General features: G+C 39.4%; 1 protein-coding gene across 1 annotated transcript in view; it reads left to right on the top strand.

The window, feature by feature from the left end:
• GRIN3A (glutamate ionotropic receptor NMDA type subunit 3A) overlaps positions 1-26235 on the top strand; it is a 200552-nt gene that overhangs the window by 140875 nt on the left and 33442 nt on the right. Inside the window, 1 exon segment of the mRNA NM_001191535.1 lies at positions 14922-15073. Coding sequence (NP_001178464.1) covers positions 14922-15073 — 152 coding nt within the window.

Genomic DNA, 26235 nt, shown 5'->3' with positions numbered 1-26235 from the left:
CATTGGAGTAAACCGACAGTAAAGGTCAAATGAGAAGAAAGAGTAATGGAACTGCACAGTAATGATTTGTGACCTTTCTGCCAAAGACCTTTGCCTGTTTTTGAGTTTGTTCTTTCACTTGCTTTCCACTAATTATTTAGTACAGCGCTTGAAGCACTAGCTCTGGAGTCTTGAGTGCTTAGGTTAGAATAGAGTTGCTGTTCCCAAATAACTGTTAGTTGGGCAAGTCACAATCTGTTCTTCAGCTTCCTCATCTGCATAATGGGTGTGTGAATAGCACATCTAGGACAGAGTTGCTGTGATGATTAAGTAAAATAATACATGTAAAGCATGTTCAAGCGCATAGTAAAAGTGACAGTGAGAGTGTTAATGGCTCATAGTGTCCGGCTCCTTGTGACCCCTTGGACTGTAGCCCACCAGCCTTCTCGTCCATAGAATTTTCAAGGCAAGAATACTAGAGTGGGTTGCAATTTCCTTCTCCAAAGGATTTTCCTGACTCAGGGATCAAGCCCGGTTCTCCTGTATTGCAGATAGATTCTTTTCCATCTGAGCCACCAGGCTATTATTCAGTATATTGAATTAAAAGATTGAGACCAATTTACTATAAAATTATCCCGAGATAGATAGCCTTCATATATCTCAGCTTCTTCCACACACTCTATCTCCACTTTGATGTGCTGAGGATAAGGGAAACCCATTTTTAAAGTCTCCTTTAAGTTTAAAACTATTCCAAAATATGCTTAACCATTGCCCTGGAGTAGCTAATTATTGTATTCCTAGGACAGACTGTAAAACTGAATTGATCTTTCTTCCAGAGGTGTTTTTAACACTAAGATCTTATTTTCAAAATATCTATTTTCCAACCACATTTCAGGAAGGTTTTTGTAGTCTATGAATTTCTAACTATACACTTGCTAGCCAAAATATATTTCTACCACTCTTTGCTTAGTAAAGCTGGTTTATCCACGGGTAAATATCAGAATTCTATTCTGAAAATTGTTCTTTTGGGCTATTAAGCTGTATCCTATTTCCAGGGTGCCTGAAGCCTTCATCTCTAGGGTTGAAGGATTCCGTTTTGCTTCATCCATCAACCACAAAATAGTCAGCCTCATCTTCATTGCAAAGCCAAATTTCTAATGATAATGAAAGCAAATCAGGCTGCTAAGTTGAGTCAGCAACTTAAAGATAAGAATTCTTTGACCAATGAACACAATCAAATTTGAAAAATAGCTGACAAAGAGGACAGAAATAAAATCTTCAAGGTTTTACTATTTTATGTTTCTGAATAAAATTGATTTTTATGTCTTTTAACACATACCTCTTCTAATTGCCACATAACTATTTTTCCTGTTTTTCCCCATATTCCATATGCATAGTTGTTTTAGTTAGCTAATAATAATTGTTATTAATGCCAATAATAATTAAAATATTAATATTTAATATATGTATTAAATGGAAATTTTTAAAGAATGTAATCTATTTTTAGCAGTCAATTACATATTAACCTTAACATGATAAAGTAGAGTGCTTTAATATTATTTCCTATGTAGCAATTTTTTCTAAATGTATCTGCAATTTCAACATAACATTTTCCCTTAAGGTAATTTTTATACTTCTGTTGTAATGCCAAAACTCTATTCTTAAAATATGCAAATCTGGTCCCATCACTTCATGGGAAATAAATGGGGAAACAATGGAAACAGTGTCAGACTTTATTTTTCTGGGCTCCAAAATCACTACAGATGGTGATTGCAGCCATGAAATTAAAAGACGCTTACTCCTTGGAAGGAAAGTTATGACCAACCTAGATAGCATATTGAAAAGCAGAGACATTACTTTGCCAACAAAGGTCCATCTAGTCAAGGCTATGGTTTTTCCTGTGGTCATGTATGGATGTGAGAGTTGGACTGTGAAGAAGGCTGAGTGCCGAAGAATTGACGCTTTTGAAGTGTGGTGTTGGAGAAGACTCTTGAGAGTCCCTTGGACTGCAAGGAGATCCAACCAGTCCATTCTGAAGGAAATCAGCCCTGGGATTTCTTTGGAAGGAATGATGCTAAAGCTGAAACTCCAGTACTTTGGCCACCTCATGGGAAGAGTTGACTCATTGGAAAAGACTCTGATGCTGGGAGGGATTGGGGGCAGGAGGAGAAGGGGACAACAGAGGATGACATGGCTTGATGGCATCACTGACTCGATGGACATGAGTCTCAGTGAACTCTGGGAGTTGGTGATGAACAGGGAGGCCTGGCGTGCTGCGATTCATGGGGCCGCAAAGAGTCGGACACGACTGAGCGACTGATCTGATCTGATCTGATATCATAACTATTAATTTTAGATTTTTAAACTTTCATAAAGATTCTTCTTAAAGATTTCTTAAAGTTAAAAAATTTTTAAACTTTCTTTGCATCCATGGGGTTTCAAAGAGTTGGACACAACTGAGCAACCAACACTACACTACACTGCAAACTCTATAGCACTTGGCTGAGTGTCTGAGACAGAATAGCATTCAACCTCTATTTGTGAAAGTGATGAATAGGTGTCCAATAAATAGCTATCAAGTGAAAAACAAAAACAATTCTGCAATGATTACATTAACTTGGACTGGAATTACTGACTTTAAGAGGATTTTTAGGAGAAGCAATATAGTCAGGAAGGATCCTTGCTAGTTAATTTCCTCATTTATGTACAATCACATACCAGTTGGAGCTGTAATTATGCTGTATTTACACAATTTACAAAAAGTTTATGACAAAATCTGTCCATGAATAACATGTATATTTGTATCTTCTGAATTCAAACCACCAGTTCACACTGAAGAAATCAAAGAGGAAATAAAAAAAATGAAAACAAAGCAAAAGCACAATGGCCCAAAACCTATGGGATACAGCAAAAGTAGTTCTAAGATGAAAGTTTATAGCAATACACTCTTACCTCACGAAAAATCTCAAGTAAACAATCTAACCTTATATCTGAAACAACTAGAGGAAGAAGAACAAACAAATCACCAGTTATATGATTGTAGGTTTTTACTGTATTGCCTTGCTTGGGGATTTTATATCAATATGATTGTAGTGATAGGGGCTGTTTGAAGGGGAGGAATATGTCAAATATTCCTTTGCCTTGGTCTCATGCTATAATGGGTACATTGGAGGAAGCACTGGTTTTTATACTCAAGCAGACCCAATTTCAAATGCTAGCTTTGCCAACTGTGATCTATGTGACATTAGGCCATTTATTTGCTCAGTCTTTAAGTCTCTACTCCTTGGAAGAAAAGCTATGACCAACCTAGACAGCATATTAAAAAGCAGAAACATTACTTTGCCAACAAAGGTCCATCTAGTCAAAGCTATGGTTTTTCCAGTAGTCATGTATGGATAAGTGAGTTGGACTATAAAGAAAGCTGAGCACCAAAGAATTGATGCTTTTGAACTGTGGTGTTGCAGAAGACTCTTAAGAGTCCCTTGGACTACAAGAGGATCCAACCAGTCAATCTTAAAGGAAATCAGCCCTAAATATTCATTAGAAGGACTGATGCTGAAGCTGAAACTCCAATACTTTGGCCACCTGATGTGAAGAACTGACTCATTGGAAAAGACCCTGATGCTGGGAAAGATTGAGGGCGGGAGGAGAAGGGGACGACAGAGGATGAGATGGTTGGATGGCATCACCGACTCAATGGAGATGAGTTTAAGCAAGCTCCAGAAGTTGGTGATGGACAAGGAAGCCTGGATTGCTGCAGTCCATGGGGTTGCAGAGTCAGACACGACTGAGTGACTGACCTGAACTAAGTAATACATATCCTGCATGGGTGGTATCTGGCACACATTAGGGCTCAGTATGTTCAGGTTCTCATTATTAGAACCCCAGAAGGATTTAACTGACCTGTATGCCACAATCTAGTATGCAATCTTAGACTATTGCAAGATCTATAAACTGGAGTAAGGCATGTAAAAAGTCCATTACTGAGCAGTACTTGGCAAATAGTAAGCCCTCTATAGTATTAGAAATTGTTGTTGTTGTTAAAAGTTATTGCCTCAGGAGGAAAAAATACAAATTATTCAGCAAACCTGGCCTAATTATTCTGACCACACTCACCAGATAGTTTCAAGTCCTTACTTGTTTGTATAAGTCTCTGTCCTTCTCCCACAATCTGGTACAACCTTAGATGTCTCAGTTGTAATGAAATAATCATTATGCAGTACATTGTTTAGCATCTGCCTCCCTAAGAGGATACACGCCATGACAGCAGGGACTATATTTACCTTACTTACTGCTAAATCCCAACCACTTAACACAGTGCCTATTCACTCAGTAAATATTCATTGAATGGATGAATGAGTGAATGAATAAATGTGTGAATGTCAGTGAATATTATTATACACATGACTAGTATTGTGCCTGACATGCAAATAGGTACTGAGTGAATGTCTGTGCAACTGAATTGTCAATAGCATTCATTATAATAAACATTTCTAAAGAAACTTTGTTACTTCCTTATAGTTACCTATTACTTTAAAAAAAAAAAAAATGGTATTTAATGATAACATCAGCTGAAGAACAGACTGCCCGGGTAAAGTCTTTTATTGTCAGTCTTGCCTTTCAAACCAGAACTACTAGGCACAAAATAGGCACTCAAAATAGGTCTTTGAATGGAAAATTCTAATCATGCTCTTGACATTGTCATCATTTCCTTGACTCTCCATTGTTAAGGAACAAACAAAATTACCAAGGGGAAGAAACATACAGCTCTTTAAAATGCAAAATTTTTTCTGTATTATTTATTTCTTCTCTTTTATTAGTTATACACAAATGTCAAGCCTCATATATTTTTTTAAAAAGGACTTGTGTAATCAGAGGAGGAGACAGACTAGTGAACACATGGCCTTGACTTTCCTTCAGTGAATTACATGACCAGAGCCCAGAAAGAGAAGCTAAATTCACCTACGCCTGGACTCTCATGTGCTAAGATCACAAAACCTGAGCCATGACCAGAAAAGCTGCACCAAAGGTTTCCCGAGTGAAATGACACAATGTGCCCAGAGACTTGAGTCACTGCCCTGTCCTGAGCTGGAGGTGGACTCCTCACCCCAGGAAGACCAGCCCTGTTTGACTGCTGCCTTCCTAGGTGGTCCCTAAAAAGCCTAACACTGTTACCAGGAGCAACAGAGATCAAGCCTTGAGCCTTTAGAGTGGCCTTCCAAGACCCTAGACTACCAGAGAACTAACCCTGCTGCTACTGCTACTGCTGCTAAGTCACTTCAATCGTGTCTGACTCTGTGCGGCCCCATAGACAGCAGCCCACCAGGCTCCGCCATCTCTGGGATTCTCCAGGCAAGAACACTGGAGTGGGTTGTCATTTCCTCCTCCAATGCATGAAAGTGAAAAGTGAAAGTGAAATCACTCAGTCATGTCCAACTCTTCACGACCCCATGGACTGCAGCCCACCAGGCTCCTCTGTCCATGGGATTTTCCAGGCAAACGTACTGGAGTGGGTTGCCCTAGGGAGTATCAAATAGTGAGAGCTCACACAAAGGAAACCACTTGAATACAAGATCCAACATCACCCAACCACCAGTAACACCCTGTGCAGGACTCCTCATCTAAACAACAAACAAAACAAAAATACAAAGCCAATCATCATCAGACAGGATTACCACCTCACTCAGCTTGCCCACCAGAGGAAAAACAAACAAACAGAAACTCAGCACAAATCTCACTGTAGATGAAGCTTACACAAAACACTGGACCAACCTTAGGAGGGAAAAAACCAAAAGGAAGAAAGAATTCAACCTTCTTCAAGGAAAGAATTCAACTTTCCTTGGAGCCTGGGAAAAGGAGACCTCAAACACAATAAGGTAAAATAAAAAAAATAATGAAAAGGCAGAGAAATACTACACAAATGAAGAAACAAACTAGAAACACAAAGTTCAAATAAATGAAGAGGAAACAGGCAAACTACATGAAAAGGAATTCATAAAAATGATAGTAAAGATTATCAAAAACCTTGAAAACAAAATGGAGAAAATATAAGAATCAATTAACAAAGACTTAGAAGAATTAAAGAATAAACATACAGAGACAAACAACACAATTACTGAAATTAAAAATACTCTAGAAGGAATCAATTGCAGAACATCGGAAGCAGAACAAATCAGTGAGTTGGAAGCAGAACGAATCAGTGAGCTGGAAGATAAAATGGTGGAAATAACTTCTGAAGAGCAGATAAAGTAAAAAGAATGAAAGGAACTGAAGACAGCCCCAGAGACATCTGGGACAATATCAAAAGCATCAACATTCGAATTATAGGGGTCCCAGAAGAAGAAGAGAAAAAAAAAGGGTATGAGAAAATTTTTGAAGAGATTATAGTTGCAAATTTCCCCATTATAGAAAAAGAAATGGTCAATCAAGTCCAAGAGGCACAGAGAGTCCCATACAGGATAAACACAAAAAGAAGCACTCCAAGACACATACTAATCAAACTAAAAAGACTAAACACAATGAAAGAATACTAGAAGCAGCAAGGGAAAAGCAACAAGTAAGATACAAGGGAAACCCCATACGCTTAACAGCTGATCTTTCAGCAGAAACTCTGCAGGCCAGAAGGGAATGGCAGGATATATTTAAAGTACTGAAAGGGAAAAATCTACAACCAAGATTACTGTAACCAGCAAGGATCTCATTCAAATTTGATGGAGAAACAAAAAACTTTTCAGAAAAGCAAAAGTTAAGAGAATTCAGTACTATCAAACCAGCTTTACAGCAAATGTTAAAGGGATTTATATAGTCAAGAAATACAAGAGAAGAAAAAAGATCTACAAAACCAACCCCAAAAATTAAGAAAATGGCAAAAGGAACATATATATCAATAGTGATAGTGAAGTCGCTCAGTCGTGTCCGACTCTTTGCAACCCCATGGACAGTAGCCAACCAAGCTTCTCCGTCCATGGGATTTTCCAGGCAAGAATACTGGAGTGGGTTGCCATTTCCTTCTCCAGGGGATCTTCCCGACCCACGGATCGAACCTGGGTCTCCTGCATTGTAGTCAGACGCTTTACTGTCTGAGCCACGAGAGAAGGCCATATATATATCAATAATTACTTTAAATGTGAATGGATTAAATGCTCCAACGAAAAGACACAGACTGGCTGAATGGATACAAAACAAGACCCATATATATGCTGTCTACAAGAAACCCACTTCAGGCCTCAAGACACATACAGACTGAAAGTGAGAGGATGGAAAAATATATTCCATGCAAATGGGAAGCAAAAGAAAGCTGGAGTAGTAGTCCTCATATCTGACAAAATAGACCTTAAAATTAGGAAAATTACAAGACATAAGGAAGGACACTACATAATGATCAAGGGATCAATCCAAGAGGAAGACATACAATTGGAAATATCTATGCAGCCAACATAGAAGCACTTCAGTACATAAGACAAACACTAACAGACATAAAAGCAGAAATTGACAGTAACACAATAATGGTAGGAGACTTAAACACCTCACTCACACCAATGGACGATCATCAAAATACAAAATTAATAAGGAAATCAAGTCTTAAATGATACACTAGATGAGATGGATCTCATTGATAACTTCGAGACATTCCATCCAAAAGCAGAAGAATATACCTTCTTCTCAAGTGCACATGGAACATTCTCCAGGATAGATCACATCTTGGGTCACAAGTGAAACCTCAGTAAATTTAAGAAAATTGAAATTGTATCAAGCATCATCTTCTCCAACCACAATGCTATGAGACTAGATATCAATTACAAGAAAAAAAAAAAACTGTAAGAAACACAAACACATGGAGATTAAGCAATCTGTTTCTAAATAACCAACAGGTTACTGAAGAAATCAAAAAATTTCTAGAAACAAATGACAATGAAAACACCACAACTCAAAACCTTTGGGAAGCAGCAAAAGCAGTTCTAAGAGAGAAGTTTATAGCAATACAATCTTACCTCAAGAAACAAGAAAAACATTGAATAGACAACCTAACTTTACACCTAAAGAAAGAAAGAAAGAGAAGTCGCTCAGTCGTGTCTGACTCTTAGCGACCCCATGGACTGCAGCCCACCAGGCTCCTCCATCCATGGGAACAAAATAAAAAAAAAAAATTAGTAGAAGGAAAGAAATCATAAAGATCTGAGCAGAAATAAATGAAAAAGAAATAAAAGAAACAATAGTAAAGATTAATAAAACTAGAAGCTGGTTCTTTGAGAAGATTAATAAAATTGACAAACCGTTAGCCAGACTCATTAAGAAGATAAGAGAGAAGAATCAAATCAACAAAATTAGAAATGAAAAAGGAAAGGTTCCAACAGACAATGCACAAATACAAAGGATTATAAAAGATATTATGAACAACTATATGGCAATAAAATAGATAACCTGGAAGAAATGGAGAGATTCTTAGAAAAGTTCAATCTTCCAAGACTGAACCAGGAAGAAATAAAAATTATGAGAAACCCAATTACAAGCACTAAAATGGAAGCTGTGATCAAAAATCCCAAAAAAAACAAAAGCCCAGGACCAGATGGCTTCATGGGAGAAGTCTATCAAACGCTTGCTGCTGCTAAGTCACTTCAGTCGTGTCCAATTCCGTGCAACCCCATAGACAGCAGCCCACCAGGCTCCCCCTTCCCTGGGATTCTCCAGGCAAGAACACTGGAGTGGGTTGCCATTTCCTTCTCCAATGCATGAAAGTGAAGTCACTCAGTCGTGTCCGACTCTTCGCGACCCCATGGACTGCAGCCTACCAGGCTCCTCCATCCATGGGATTTTCCAGGCAAGAGTACTGGAGTGGGGTACCATTGCCTTCTCTGATCAAATGTTTAGAGAAGAGCTAATGCCTATCCTTCTAAAACTCTTTCAAAAACTTGCAGAGGAAGGAACACTTCCAAATTCATTCTATGAGGCTACCATTACCCTGATACCAAAACCAGACAAAACAACACAAAAAAGGAAACTACAGGCCAATACATGCAAAAATACTCAAAAATTTTTAGCAAACAGAATTCAGCAACACATCAAAAAGCTCATACACCATGCTCAAGTAGGACTTATTCTAGGAATGCAAGGATTCTTCAATATATACACAAATCAATCAATGTGATACACCATATTAACAAATTGAAAGATAAAAATCATTTGATCATCTCAATAGATGCAGAAAGAGCCTTTGAAAAAATTCAGTACCCATTTATTAAAACTCTTCAAAAACTGGGCCTAGAAGTAACCTAACTCAACATAGTAAAGGCCATATATGAAGCTGAAACTCCAATACTTTGGCCACCTCATGCAAAGAGTTGACTCATTGGAAAAGACCCTGATGCTGGGAGGGATCAGGGGCAAGAGGAGAAGGGGACAACAGAGGATGAGATGGCTGGATGGCATCACCGACTCGATGGACATGGGTCTGAGTGAACTCCAGGAGTTAGTGATGGACAGGGAGGCCTGGCGTGCTGCAATTCATGGGGTTGCAAAGAGTTGGACACGACTGAGTGACTGAACTGAACTGAACAGAAAATATTATTCTCAATGGTGAAAAACTGAAAACATTCCCCCTAAGATCAGGAACAAGACAAGGTTGTCCGCTTTCAACACTATTATCCAACATAGTTCTGGAAGTCCTAGCTTCATCAATCAGAGAAGAAAAAGAAATAAAAGGAATCCAGATTGGAAAAGAAGAAGTAAAGCTCTCACTGTTTGCAGATGACATAATACTGAACATCAGTTCAGTTCAGTTCAGTCGCTCAGTCGTGTCCAACTCTTTGCGACCCCATGAACTGCAGCATGCCAGGCCTCCCTGTCCATCACCAACTGCCGGAGTCTACCCAAACCCATGTCCATTGAGTCGGTGATGCCATCCAACCATTTCACCCTCTGTCATCCCCTTCTCCGCCTGCCCTAAATCTTTCCTAGCATCAGGGTCTTTTCAAATGAGTCAGATCTCCTCATCAGGTGGCCAAAATATTGGAGTTTCAGCTTCAGCATCAGTCCTTCCAATGAACACCTAGGACTGATCTCCTTTAGAATGGACTGGTTGGATCTCCTTGCAGTCCAAGGGACTCTCAAGAGTCTTCTGCAACACCACAGTTCAAAAGCATCAATTCTTCAGTGCTCAGCTTTCTTCACAGTCCAACTCTCACATCCATACATGACCACTGGAAAAACCATAGCTTTGACTAGACGGACCTTTGCTGGCAAAGTAATATCTCTGCTTTATAATATGCTGTCTAGGTTGGTCATAACTTTCCTTCCAAGGAGTAAGCGTCTTTTAATTTTCATGGCTGCAATCACCATTTGCAGTGATTTTGAAGCCCCCCACCCCCCCCCAAAAAAAATAAAGTCAGCCACTGTTTCCCCATCTATTTGCCATGAAGTGATGGGACCAGATGTCATGATCTTCATTTTCTGAATGTTGAGTTTTAAGCCAACTTTTTCACTCTCCTCTTTCACTTTCATCAAGAGGCTCTTTAGTTCTTCTTCCCTTTCTGCCATAAGGGTGGTATCATCTGCTTATCTGAGATTATTGATATTTCTCCTGGCAATCTTGATTCCAGCTTGTGTTTCTTCCAGTCCAGCATTTCTCATGATGTACTCTGCATATAAGTTAAGTAAGCAGGGTAACAATATACAGCCTTGATGTACTCCTTTTCCTATTTGGAACCAGTTTGTTGTTCCACGTCCAGTTCTAACTGTTGCTTCCTGACCTGCATACAGGTTTCTCAAGAGGCAGATCAGGTGGTCTGGTATTCATAGAAAACCCTAAGGATACTCTCAGAAAATTACTAGAGCTAATCAGTGAATTTAGCAAAGTTGCAGGATACAAAATCAATACACAAAAATCACTTGCATTTCTATGTACTAACAATGAATTATCAGAAAGAGAAATTAAGGAATCAATCCCATTCACCATTGAAACAAAAATAATTAAATATCTAGGAATAAACTTACCTAAGGAGACAAAAGAACTGTACACAGAAAATTATAAGACACTGATTAAAGAAATCAAAGATGACATAAACAGATAAAGAGATGTTCCATGTTCCTGAGTAGGAAGAATCAATATTGTGAAAATGACTGTAGTACCAAAGGCAATCTGCAGATTTAATGCGATCCCTATCAAATTACGAAGGCATTTTTCACAGAACTAGAACAAAAAATTTCACAATTCATATATAAACACAAAAGACCTCAAATAGCCAAGACAGTCTTGAGAAAGAAGAATGGAGCTGGAGGAATCAACCTTCCTGATTTCAGATTATACTACAAAGCTACAGTCATTAAGACAGTATGGTACTAGCACAAAAACAGAAATATAGACCAATGGAACAAGATAGAAAGCCCAGAAATAAACCCATGCACCTATGGGTACCTTAATTTTGACAAAGGAGGCAAGAATATACAATGGGGCAAAGACAGCCTCTTCCATAAATGGTGCTGGGAAAACTGGACAGATACATGTAAAAGAATGAAATTAGAACACTTCCTAACACCATACTCAAAGATAAACTCAAAATGGATTAAAGACCTAAATGTAAGACCAGAACCTATAAAACTCTTAGAGGAAAACATAGGCAGAACACTCGATGACATAAATCAAAGCAAGATCCTCTATGATTCTCATCCTAGAATAATGGAAATAAAAACAAAAGTAAACAAGTGGGACCTGATAAAATTTAAAAGTTTTTTCACAGCAAAGGAAACTACAAGCAAGGTGAAAAGACAACCCTCAGAATGGGGGAAAATAATATCAAATGAAACAACTGACAAAGGATTAATTTCCAAAATATACAAGCAGCTCATACAACTCAATACCAGAAAAACAAACCACCCAGTCAAAAAGTAGGGAAAAGAGCTAAACAGACATTTCTCCAAAGAAGACATACAATTGGCTAACAAACACATGAAAAGATGTTCAACATCGCTCATTATTAGAGAAATGCAAATCAAAACTACAATGAGATATCACCTCACACCAGTTGGAATGGCCCTCATCAAAAAGTCTACAAACAATAAATGCTGGAGAGGGTGTGAAGAAAAGGGAAAGCTTTTGCACTGTTGCTGGGAATGTAAACTGATCCAGCCACTATGGAAGACGGTATGGAGATTCCCAAAAAAACTAACACAATGAGGAGATTCCTCAAAACCACCATATGACCCAGCAATCCCACTCCTAGGCATATACCCTGAGGACACCAAAATTGAAAGAGACACAAGTATCTCTTTGTTCATTTCAGCACTATTTACAATAGCTAGAATATGGAAGCAGCCTAGATGTCCAAGGACAGATGAATGAATAAAGAAGTTGTGGTACATATACACAATGGAATATTACTCAGCCATAAAAAAGAAATGCATTTGAGTCAGTTCTGATGAGGTGGATGAACCTAGAACCTATTATAGAGAGTGGAATAAGTCAGAAAGAGAAAGATAAATATTTTTATTCTAACACATAAATACAGAATCTAGAAAAATGGTACTAAAGAATTTATTTACAGGGCAACAATGGAGAGACATAGAGAATAGACTTATGGACATAGGGAGAGGGGAGGAGAGAGTGAGATATATGGAAAGAGTAACATGGGAGCTTACATTACCATATGTAAAATAGATAGCCAACAGGAATTTGTTGTATGGCTCAGGAAACTCAAACAGGGGCTCTGTATCAGCATGGAGGGGTGGGATGGGGAGGGATATGGGAGGGAGTTTCAAAAGGGAGGGGATATATGTATACCTATGGCTAATTCGGAGAAGGCAATGGCATCCCACTCCAGTACTCTTGCCTGGAAAATCCCATGGATGGAGAGCCTGGTAGGCTGCAGTCCATGGGGTCGCTAAGAGTCAGACACGACTGAGTGACTTCACTTTCGTGCATTGGAGAAGGAAATGGCAACCCACTCCAGTGTTCTTGCCTGGAGAATCCCAGGGAAGGGGGAGGCTGGTGGGCTGCTGTCTATGGGGTTACACAGAGTCGGACATTACTGAAGTGACTTAGCAGCAGCAGCATGGCTAATTCATGTTGAGTTTTGACAGAAAATAACAAAATTCTGTAAAGCAATTATCCTTCAATGAAAAATAAATCAACTTTTTAAAAAGGGCTTGTGTATCTACAATTTTAAAAAAGAATAAAAACTAATGTCTTTGGAAATAAATTGTAAGATGGAAACATGATAGGAAGCATTTGTTTCCATGAAGTATCTTTGGATGTTTTTAACATTTAAAAATTTTTATTTTATATTATAGTTGATTTACAATGTTGTATTAATTTTAAGTATATAGCAAAGTGATTTAGTTATATGAATAAATATATCTATTATTTTTCAGATTCTTTTCCCATCTAGGTTATTACAGATTATTGAGTAGAGTTCCCTATGCTAAACAGTAGGTCCTTGCTATCTATCTATTTATATAAAGTTATGTGCATATGTTTTTTGTTTCTTGGTTTCTTTGCCTTCATTTTTAAATTATTTTACTAATTTTTATTGGAGTATCACTGCTTTACAATGTGTTAGTTTCTGCTGTACATCTCTATATTCTTGATAGCCTTTTGTATGTGCATGTGAAAAAAAGAGCTAGCTATATTTTCAGTTTGTCTTCCTCAATCATCTTGACAGCAATACATCTTTTTTCAACTATACAATCCAATAGTTAAAGACAAAATGTAGGTAATTAGCTCTTCCACATGGCTTGTCAAAGAGATTAATGGTGAAGTAACAGTTTGGAAACCAAGTAAAGCCCTAGACCAAGTGAAGATACAGAGTCAAAGCTAATTAATTAAAACTCTGACAACAAATTACACCTTCTTCAAGCTCCTCCTTCATCCTTTCCCCTGCCTCTCTTGCCTTGAATAACTGTTGTCCCAGAGATTTGGTTTATCATTTTCTTGATTTTTTCTGAATATTACTTCTATCACATATATATGAATTCCTAAAAATATACTGATTTGTTTTTAATGTTTTTACGTTTACACAATGGATTCATGCTGCAATCTTCTGAGACTGATCTTTTTACTTAGTGTTGCTGAGTCATCCATATTATTCCATATCATTCGTATGTTTCACACTATATAACATTCCATTGTATAAATATTTCACATTTATTTACCCATTCGCTTGTTAACATTTAGGTTGTTTCCAATTTTTGCTCTTATAAAAAATGCCTCCAAGAACATCCTTAACCATATCTCCTGGTCTAGTTGTGGAGGAGTTCTTTAGGAATGTACTTAAAGTTGTTTGTCTTAGAGCATATAAATCTTCAGCTATATAAAGTAATAGCAAACAGTTTTCCAAGGTGGGTATATCAATTTGCATCCCCACAAGCAATGAATAAGTGATCTTACTGATCTACATTTGCTTCAACACTTGGTTTTACCAGAGTCCTTTTTTTTTTTGACAAGTTTTTGTTGATGTTTTAGTACTTATGCTAAACTGTGCATTCACAAGGCCTCATTCTATTATTAAATATAAAAGTAAAAGAGGGTTATGCATGACCAATGATGAGAGTATTTCATAGGCCAGAGACTGTAATTTAACTAATTTTGTGTTTTTAAGGTCCAGATGAGGGTTTCTGGGAGAAGTAGATAGGGAATCCTAGCCCTAGTAAAGACCTGAAAGATGGCTTCTGAAAAATATCTTGAAGGGAAGGGCAGAAAGCCTTGGAATACAATGTGCCCCTACTACACAGTACACAAATCATTTCTCTCCTTTCTGGACTCACCTCTTTCACTCAGAGAAGTAGCAGATCCAAGGTAATCATACCTAGGACATTTCTGAGTCTTTTGAGGGAAAGATGGTGAAAGCTTACTATGTCCTTGTTACCAGGTCTGACAGCAATATCAGATGTGGTGGCAACAACTCAGGAAATTCTTAAGCGAAACACTCATCTGAGATTGTATTTTCTTCTAGGGTATGGCATTGGTCTCCCTCCCAACTCTCCTTTTACCTCCAATATATCCGAGCTAATCAGTCAATACAAATCACATGGGTTTATGGACGTGCTGCATGACAAGTGGTATAAGGTGGTTCCCTGCGGCAAGAGAAGTTTTGCTGTCACTGAGGTAAGGGGGAAACTGCTGATAATGTTGATGCTTTGTATAGCTTTACCTTGAAGAATATTAGAAAATGCTGTCATATGTGTCAGTGGCCAATAATCTAGGCTATTACATCTTCTAGGATTCACCATGATATTTGCAGCTGCTGTTTAGTCGCTAAGTCGTGTACAACTCTTTGCAACTCTATGGACCATAGCCCACCAGGTTCCTGCGTCCATGGGATTTTCCAGGCAAGAGTACTAGGTGGGCTGTCATTTCCTTCTCCAGGGACCATGATATTTAGATTACTCCTAATTTCACTTGAAGAATGACTATCCAATAGGAATTTTCAGTAAAACAAGTTTGTCTTGGATTTAACTGTGATGCTACTTTGATGAGTAAATGTCTGAATTTCTATCTTTTCCCTACATATTATATCCACAAATGCAGAAGAAATGCTATTCTGCATTACAGTAATAGTATCTGAGACTGACATTAACAGTGTTTGGTTTAACAGTTAATTGCTGGTCATGATGTGGATTGCAAAATATCCTCAAGATCTAATATCCCAGGGGTCCAGTGATGGATCCTGCTTAGAGAAACAGACATAACCAGGTAATTCTTAAATAATCTTAGATATTTTTCAACTGAAAACAATCAACTCATTTATTTTATGTATAGGAAGCTAATATCCAGAGATCCTAAGTGATTTGCCCAAGGCACACAAATAACCAGAAAATACATCTTTCTAAAAAAAAAAAAAAAGAAAAGAAAAGAAAATACATCTTTCTATCATAACACTCTGCCTTTATGATATAATTAGAAAAGAAAACTGCAAAGTGAGTCAGAGATTGGATAATTAAGATAGGAGACTAAAAGGTGTAATAAGAGCCAGACTCCAGTATTTAAAAGAGAAGGCAAATAAAACAGTACAAGGTCAGCCTGACATTTAAAAAAAATCTAAAGCTGATAATAATGACTCCCAAGAGCCTCTCTTCACTAACAACTGTCGAATTTGTATTTCAACAATGACTCTTCTTCTCAGCTCTAGAACCATGTATCTACCTTCTTGTTCGACACCTCCACTTGAATATCTTACACGCATCTCACATTTAATTTGTCAAAACAGAACCCTGATCTTCTGTCCTAAATCCACTTTTCTTCCTTAAGGTCTTGGCACATGCTGTTGCATCCTTCTTCCTAATTACTATTCCTCCCCCTACCCTCCCAACATTAACCCCGCTAGTGCCTTCTCATTATAAACTCTCAGCTGAAATCCCCCTTCTTCAGAGCCTTCCCACAATCCCTGATGCAATCTGAATCATTGTTGTTGTTCAGCCACTAAGTTGTGTCTGACTCTTTGTGACCCCATGGACTGCAGCACACTAGGCTTCTCTGTCTTTATTATCTCCTGGAGTTTGTTCAAATTCATGTCCATTGAGTCAGTGATGCTATCTATCTCATCCTCTGCTGCCCTCTTCTATCTCTGTTTATAATCTCATAGCTTATTGAGAAGACAGTCACTGAGTAAAGATTTAAAGGAAGGAAGCAGGAAACTAAGGGATTAGAAAACTAGCATGCTCTGTTTCTTACCATGTGACAAAAACTGTATTTGGGACATTAACTGATTGGTTCTAACTACAACCCTGTAAGGCAAGAATTTTTATATTTATTTGGAGATATTTTCACTTTCAGTTCAGTTCAGTTCAGTCGCTCAGTCGTGTCTGACTCTTTGCAACCCCATGAATCGCAGCACGCCAGGCCTCCCTGTCCATCACCAACTCCTGGAGTTCACTCAAACGCACGTCCATTGAGTCAGTGATGCCATCCAGCCATCTCATCCTCTGTCATCCCCTACTCCTTCTGCCCCAATCTCTCCCAGCATTTCCTACCATTTGTTGTGACCAGGGTTAATTCAAGCCAAAATCTCCAAGTGATCAAAGCTGACAGCAAAACATTAGATAAGATGAAGGGAGCCTCCCCATCATGTCCCCAAAGCCAGCAATATGGAATGATTTGCACCTCTCTGATCACAAGCACATCTCTAGGTTGTGCCATTTCAGAGGACCATGAGACCAAGACATCAACTGGATGGTCAGTCTGGCTCCCAGGACAAGCCTCTCAGGGTACAGGGCTCTTCAGACTCAGAACCTAACTCCATCTGGACACATAGAGGGAAACATACATAGACTCATAAGCACTAACATAAATCTAATTCTAGTGTGAAATATCTAACACAAAACATAATAGATTTGAAGCCATACACTTTAGGACTTGCATACTGGCTCTACCAATTAATCACTGACTGACTGAACTATTCCTAGGTCTGAGTTTCTTCATTCATGAATGGATATGAAAGTGAAGGGAAAGTGAAGTCCCTATGTCATGTCTGACTCTTGCGATCCCGTGAGCTGTAGCCTACCAGGTTCCTCTGTCCATGGGATTTTCCAGGCAAGAATACTGCAGTGGGTAGCCATTTCCTTCTCCAGGAGATCTTCCTGACTCAGGGATTGAACATGGGTCCCCCGCATTGTAGGCAAACACTTTACCATCTGAGCCACCAGGGAAGTTGATAAAACATAACTTGTCATTTTGTTCTGAGAATAACAGAGCATTTATGGAAAGACCTAGGAAAAAAACTTGGTGTAGTAAATAGAAGTATTAATACTTCCTCTCCTTCCATCAGGAGAATTTCCTGGGGTTCATAGATATCTTTAGATATCTTCCTACAGCTCTTTCTAGAAGTGGGAAAACCTTCCCAGAAACTCTCCAGTAGATTTCTTCACATTCATTGGCCAAAAATTGTGTCATCTGTCCATCTTTAAGCCAATCAATGGTAAGGAGAATGAGATTACCATGATAGATTAGCCAGCCATGACTCATCCCCTAAGACTAGTAAGGGGGCAGCTTCCCTGGCAATACATAGTCCCATAGAGAAGACCTAAATGAAAGCAGGGTTCCCTTAGGAAGAATGATTCAGGAGAATGGATGCTAAGTAGACAACCAACCACCTGTTTTATACCTTCTCCCATCCTACCTGCTTCTAGCCATCAGTACAATGAGGTATTTGGATATAATCATCTGCAAGCACCCTCCCAGCTTTGATATAGTGATCATGGTCTTTCTTTATGTCATCCTGAGATGAGAATGCTTAATATATTTACCATAAAGCATAATGGTTGAAAGCATGGGCTTTGGAGACAGTTCTAGGTTTGAACACTACCATCTAAGTGATATGAAATGTTACTTGTCCATTCCTAGCCTCAGCTTTTGCAAATTGGGGTGAAAATGTCTATTTCATAGGATTGTCATGAAAATTAAGGCAGACAATGCATGTAAAATAGTGAGCCTATACCCAAATATGATAACCACAAAGTAACTTACATCCTTAAGGATGATGAGATTTCATCATAACCATTCCAGGGCTATATGGATTTATCAGAAATTTCAAACAAAACCAAATTAAATATGGACAAAAAAGAAGACAGGTTTTGAAAAACAAAAAATCAGAAAAGCCATGAACTGTTCAGATGATCCATGCAAAATATACCACATCATTTTTCAACCATGGTTTTTTAATGGAACAAATTCAGGGGAGAGGCATTTGGGAAACTCTGGATGTAGTAAGCTGGAAGCAACTGGATAAGAGGCTGATGTCAGGATCAAGTTATGGTTATTAAGACAACCCTGGGCTGGCTTTCCAGGTCAGCTGAATTTGAAGGGGATGAGGGGTAGGAATGAGAATGGAAGAGAAGTGTACCCTTAATTGGAACTTCAGAGACAGAAATAAAGGAAGATTCTGATAACATCCATGTGGGTGTAGAGTTAGGGGGGCCACCTCCAGCCTCGGGGAATGTTAAGGACACACAGGGAGCACTTCTTTCTCCAGACGGTGGTCTGAAGTAAGGCCTATTCTGGTCTGTTCAGTAACAAGCTGCTTTGCAGGGATGCTCACCTGTGTGCATTTAAACAGCAGAGCATATCCTTGGGCACTGATGACCATGTTTGTCTTGAAGAACCTAGGACAGAATTTCAGGATGTCACCCTCACAGAACCTAAAGGTACAATGTAATTCAATGACATCCATATTCAGCTTATTGGTTGAGCTTGGTCTCCTCTGTGAAGGCCCTCTGCCTGCTGTATTTTCTTTCACTCAATCCTTGGGTCTCCACCTGCTGTTTTGAGGTGGGGAGAGGGTTAGCTTTCTCTCGAAAAGGTCAGAAGAAGGAAGCATGCTTGTTAGCACTTTCCTTGCCATCTCTTTTTCCTCAAACCTCGTACAGTCTGGGCTATTAGTGTGAAGAAAGTAGGACTGGATTTGAAATCAGACAGACCATATTTGAAGCCTGCCTGTACCATCTACCTGCCTTGGAAAAATCATGAACCCACCCAAGTCTCAGCTTCTTCATCTCTTCAGTAACTTTTTGTAAGGAGTTAATAAAGTAGTAATTTAATGCAGTGGTTCCCAACCTTTTTGGCACCAGGCACCTATTTCATGGAGACAATTTTCCCATGGACCCAGGTAGGGGGATGGTTTGGGGATGATTCAAGAGCATTACATTTATTGTGCACTTTATTCCTATTATTATTACATCAGCTCCTCCTCAGATCATCAGGCACTAAATCCTGGAGGTTGGGGACTCCTGGTTTAATGAACACATCCCTCTTCCTTCACTCCCCCAGGGGGAGGGCTGAAGAGCACAGCACAGCAGAAGCAGGAATGTTCTGGAGGGTACCTCTCCCAACAGGTGCTCTTAAGAAGGACATTCCTCTGACCTCCCATTTTCCAGGTACAGTCCTAGTCCATGTCTGTTACCACGAAGTCATTAAACAATTTCACTCTGAAAAAAAATCCTCATTTGGCAAATGAATAATAGCAATATACGGTCACCTAGCATGCTTTCTTCCACCTATTTCTCACAGTTGGATGTTAATACATGATCCCCTGTGAGAACCTTGATCTATTCACCCTTCATCTCTTGGCAACCCTAGAGCTGTCTAGCGGCAATCTCTCTGAAGAATAAACTGGTTTTTTTTTTTTTAATTCTAGGGCTTTATCTGCTCCCCAGAGTCACCTAGAAAATTGCAGGTCCAATTCTGCAGATCAGACTCCAGCAATTTTCAGAGAAGAATTTTAAATTGACCTCAGATGTTTCTTCATGATCCTCCTAGCACAGCTGTGCCTCTGCTCACAGTAGACTCACTGTCAACCAATTCCACAGGAAAAAAGTATGGCAGACTTTAAGTTTCATTCATTTTACTCTGACTCAGCCCCCAAAAATATAATTTTTTTGAGTCACTGAATTTAAGGGTTCCAGGTTTTATGAAATCTGTTATTTACAAACGAGGAAAAGGAAGGTAGCAGGTCACAGCTTATCGAACTCCCAAAACTTTTCAAGGAATTATTAAGATTTATGATGATACCTCCTTTTATAAGTCTCCTTTAAATATTGGGTTGAATAATGTGCCTTTTACCAACTGGGAATAGTTAAGAAGAAAGAGGAAACAGTTTGGGCAGAGAATGGATAGCACACTCAAACAGCCTGAGGAGAATTTTCAAGAAACTCTTAACAGAGGTGTGATCTAAGGAAACAACAGGAATACTGCAATATCTCAGGGCAGGTAAAGTGAAGGAGACATCACCTAAGCTAAGGAAGCACACCTTAGCTCAAAGGGAAACATGGAGAGAGCCACTCCTAGAATTCAGGGAGGCACAGGAAAAGGCATTCAAATAGGAACTGGAGCCTTTGGTCAGGGATGTAAACATGCCACAGTGACCTGGCTGAGAGAGGGCAAGGAAGTAAATACCTGACCTTAGTCTCCTTCTGTCCTGGCATCTTCCACTGCTGCCTTTGTTGTTCAGTCACCCAGTTATGTCTGACCCTTTGCAACCCCATGGACTGTAGCACGTTAGGTTTCTCTGTCCTTCATCATCTCCAGGAGTTTGCTCAAACTCATGTCCATTGAGTCAGTGATGCCATCCAACTATCTCATCCTCTGTCGTCCCGTTCTCCTCCTGTCTTCAGTCTTTCCCAGCAACAGGGTCTTTTCCAATGAGTTAGTTCTTCGCATCAGGTGGCCAAAGTATTTGTGTTTCAGCTTCAGCATCAGTCCTTCCAATGAATATTCAGGACTGATTTCCTTTAGGATGGACTGGTTTGATCTCCTTGCAGTCCAAGGGACTTTCAAGAGTCTTCTCCAACAGCACAGTTCAAAAGCATAAGTTCTTCAGTGCTCAATCTTCTTTACATCCGTACATGGCTACTGGACAAACCATAGCTTTGACTATATGGACCTTTGTCAGAAAAGTAATGTCTCTGCTTTTTAATATGCTGTCTATGTCTGTCATAGCTTTTCTTCCAAAGAGTAAGCATCTTTTAATTTCATGCCTATAGTCACCATCCACACTGATTTTGGAGCTCAAGGAAAAAAGTCTATCACTGTTTCCATTGTTTCCCTATCTATTTGCCGTGAAGTGATGGGACTGGATGCAATGATCTTCATTTTCTGAGTGTTGAGTTTTAAGCCAGCTTTTTAACTCTCCTCTTTCACCTTCATCAAGAGGATCTTTACCTCCTCTTTGATTTCTGCCATAAGGTTGGTGTCATCTGCATAGCTGAGGTTATTGATATTTCTCCTGACAATCTTGATTCCATCTTGTGATTCATCCAGCCCAGCATTTCACATGATATACTCAGCATATAATGTCAGTAAGCAGGATGAAAATATATAACCTTGACATACTCCTTTCCCAATTTGGAACCAGTCTATTGTTCCACGTCTGGTTCTAACTGTTGCTTTTTGACCTGCATACAGGTTTCTCAGAAGGCAGGTAAGACGGTCTGGTATTCCCATCTCTTTAAGAATTTTCCACAGTTTGTTGTTATCTACACAGTCAAAGTCTTTAGCATAGTCAATGAAGCAGAAGTAGATGTTTTTCTGGAATTCTCTTGCTTTTTTGATGATCTAGAAGATGTTGGCAATTTGACCTTTGGTTCCTCTGCCTTTTCTAAAACCAGCTTGTACATCTGGAAGTTCTTGGATCATGTAGTGTTGAAGCCTCGTTTGAAGGATTTTGAGCATGACCTTATTAGTGAAATGAGTGCAATTGTGCAGTAGTTTGAACATTCTTTGGCATTGCCTTTCATTGGGATTGGAATGAAAACTGATCTTTTCCAGTCCTGTGGCCACTGCTGAGTTTTCCAAATTTGCTGGCATATTGAGTGCAGCACTTTCACAGCATCATCTTTTAGGATTTGAAATAGTTCAGTTAGAATTCCATCACCTCCACTAGGTTTGTTTGTAGTGATGCTTACTAAGGTCTACTTGACTTCACACTCCAGACTTCCAGGATGTCTAGCTCTAGGTTAGTGATCACACCATCACGGCTCCAGGTCACTAAGATCTTTTTTGTATAGTTCTTCTGTGTATTCTTGCCACCTCTTCTTAATATATCTTCTGCTTCTGTTAGGTCCATACCATTTCTGTCCTTTATTGTGCCCATCTTTGCATGAAATGTTCCCCTGGTATCTCTGATTTTCTTGAAGAGATCTCTAGTCTTTCCCATTCTATTGTTTTCAACTAAATTTTTGTATTGTTCACTTAGGAAGGCTTTCTTATCTCTCCTTTTTATTCTTTGGAATTCTGCATTCAGATGTGTATATTTTTCCTTTTTTTCTTTGCCTTTCACTTCAGGAGAGGGTATTAAAATAGGAGCTGGACGCTTTGGTTAGGGGCATAGACATGCCACAGTGACCTGGCTGAGAGAGGGCCAGGAAGTAAATACTTGACCTTAGTCTCCTCTCTGCTCCCCCCACCCCAGCCTCTTCTACCACTGCCTCAAGCCAAGGAAACCAGTCACTGTAGTCCATAAGCCTCCCTATGGCACAAATTGGGATGGGGAGAGGTGGAGAGTGGGTCTGGGACGTAAAAACTGTCTAGAACAGCCCCTCATGGCAAGTGAAGGTAGGGAAGGGGCCAGCTAAAAGAAAGCGCCTGCAGCCTGACCACCTAGAATGTGCAGCTTCTGCACCTGCAGACCAAGGTCTAGCCTGCAGGGAGGGAGATTGTTCCTTGCACGGATTACAGAGGAGGAGGTAGGACAACCGGGACTGGAATGACCTTGGTCTTAGGAAGCAGACCACCCTTGCTCTATCATTACTCTGAGAAGACAATTTCACATCCTTGGGGAAGTTACTGAATCTCTGTGAGCCTCAGCTGAAGCCATAGCTTGCTGGGTTTTTACAAGGTTTTCTGCCTAGGTTTTCTGCCTCTGATTCCATGGGTCTCCTTGTGTTGCTGTTGGATGTTTAGGAAACAAATAACATACTAAGCACGAGGTGGAACATTGCAGTGAAGGGAGCTCTACTTCAGAAATCCAGAAATCTCAATTATGGAAAGTAGGAAAAAGGAAAAATAAATTTTGAGACAGTCTAAAAGTAAATTACACTTTTCAGTGGTTTTTTAAAAAATTAATATTAAAGAAAGTGCACATTAGGAAACTTTGCCCCATCCCATCCATGATCTCACCTTCAATTTGACCCTCACCCCATCCCTGAATTTACTCAATCCTTGCCCTCACCCCATTCCTGCCCCCTCACTCCAACCAAACCTTTAATTCATTCTTGATCTTACCCATCCTTGGCAACCCCCAATCCTGAACCTCATCCAGTAAGGATGAGTGGGGTGGAGTGAGGATGTTTGTGAAGTTCATTATTAGGTGATATTTTAAGCTGAAGTGTAAATGGTTTAAGAGCACTGTACAGGTGCAAATATAAAAACAACCTCTGTGTCAAAATATCCCCATGTAAAATGTACATAAAGACATCATGAACACAAATTGCTTAACCTCTCTGAGTTTCCTCCTCTACTAGCTGGAGAGAAGATCTGATGATTTGGCTTGGTGTAAGGAACAGAGATAATGTTCACAAAACTGTCTGACATGTGGTATGTACTAAATGGATGGTAGTTATCATATCATATGGTAGTCAGGATGGTAGTTGTCCTTACTCTCTCATGAACCAACTGAGTGACTTTCAGCACATCACTTAATTTCTCTGAAGTCTTTTTATTGCCCTTAAGACTGAGCCATGCAGCATGTCCTGCTTTGAGAATGCTGTGGTTCTCAGGCAGGCACATTTAAAGGAATCCTGACCTAACTAGCTGAAGATCTGGCTCCTGGGACCCTAAGGAGGACAATGAACTGATGGGCTCTCCATCCCTGACCACCAAAACGAGCATCTAGTGTGAAACCTAGTAATATTTGTTCACTGAGAAAGTGGAGCTTTCTCATAGCAGACTCATTCTTCCCTCTTAATTTTTTGTGGGGATGAGGAATGGGTTCGTCATCTATATGTTGAAAGCCAAACAGATCACACAAGTCACATCAAGGAGCTTCAGTGCCTGTCAATTTTCTTTGCGGTTTATCTTTAAAGACCCAAACGGAATAGTACAGGAGTGGGGGAGCGGTGAGTTTTAACTCAGTCTCTTTTGCTGTTAACAACTAGGTCACATCGCAACAGCCTCCTGCACCTCTCTCATCCCTGCCCCTTCCTTTTTCAATTTAAAATGTCACTGTCTGCTTTTCAACCTGATGAAAGTTATGGTGAGGCAGGGAGAGTTAATGACTGTAGATTGCTTTAAATTGAAAACCTGTGTAAGTCAAGAACCACTTTGACAGCTGAGTGCTTCCCTTGAAATAGCCTAAGTAATTACGCTTAATATTTAAGCCAAGCATAAGGTCAGATGGAACCTATCCAGGTAGCGCTTTCTGAAAACCTAAAGAAACACAAAGCTGTACGTGTGTCCTTTTATAATATGGTGGAATTGTACATGAAGAAAGAGAGGCCAGCCTCAGAAAGGCCTCACCTTCTCTTACCAGAACAAATTCACCTAGCTGAACAAATGTTTCCTCCTCCGTGCCTGAGTACAGACTATGCATATAGAAGAAAAAAATACTTGATAAATAATAAGTACATGCTTATTTTTTGGACTCATCTCCAAAAAAGCAGAAGCATCTTATAATTCCAACATAAATGTTCTTTCATATAATATTTACATGTTATAGAACGAAGACTTTGGGGGGAAAACTTGAGAAATATAAGATTCTGGAATTTTCTGTTTTGCAGTGTGCCTTATTAACCAGCACCTACAATTTTATGTTATTCCTTTTATCCAACTCAGCTTGTAGATTTCAATGAGAAAACATGAAGATGGCTTACACAAACCATTAGCCTCAACTTAAAACAGATATTTAAAGAAACAACAATAACTATTTTCTTTAAAAAGCATTCCAAGTCGGGTTGCTGGGTGCGCAGGCTGGAGATCTACAATTCTCTAGTCTTGTTTCTCTAGCTTGTTTTCACAAAGCTACAGCTGCTTCTCTATGACTCGCTGGTTAATATAAATGACAGAAGCTTGAATTCTGATACAGTAAGAACATTCCAGCAAGTTCCCACCCCCCACCCGACCCTTGCTAATGAGCAAGTAACCAGATAACACGGCATAAGAGTCTCCTCTTTGATATACCAGAGCTGCTTGGGCGTCAGTTGTATGACCACCTACTGTTAATAGTCCTTGTTTTCCCTCTGGTTGAATTCAACAAGTTCATGAATATTTATAAATGTTATCCACTATGTGACTAAAAGGTGTGAACAGTGCTCAAGCTGATTAGGACTATTGTGAGAGACAGTCTTCCTTCCACTGTTTTAGATTTCCATACACTTAAATCTGTGGGGGAATCACATGAAACAGGACTCCTCCCTAATTATTCCAAGTGCTAAATAGTTACCTCCAGGTTCTGAAGTTTCCTGCTTCTGGGGAGAAGAAAAAAGAAAAAAACATGAAAATGTGTGAAGATTGCCATCTAGTGGTTATAGTGTGAAGTTTTACAAAATATCAGAAAACCATGCGTTTTATTTCTCAGACAGTATTAACCAAGTCTAGTAATGTGAACGGAGAAGGCAATGGCATCCTACTCCAGTATTCTTGCCTGGAGAATCCCAGGGACGGCAGAGCCTGGTGGGCTGCTGTCTATGGGGTCGCACAGAGTCGGACACGACTGAAGTGACTTAGCAGCAGCAGCAGCAGTAATGTGAAAACTTGCCCCAACGTTTCCTCTGAAAACACTTCCTCCCATAGCTGTGGGAGTTGGATGAGAAGCCAGCACTGTCAGGGGTGCAGGGCAAGGA

Source organism: Bos taurus, chromosome 8, assembly GCF_002263795.3.
Source record: "Bos taurus isolate L1 Dominette 01449 registration number 42190680 breed Hereford chromosome 8, ARS-UCD2.0, whole genome shotgun sequence".
Lineage (NCBI taxonomy): Eukaryota > Metazoa > Chordata > Mammalia > Artiodactyla > Bovidae > Bos > Bos taurus.
This window is presented reverse-complemented; position numbering and strand designations above follow the sequence as displayed.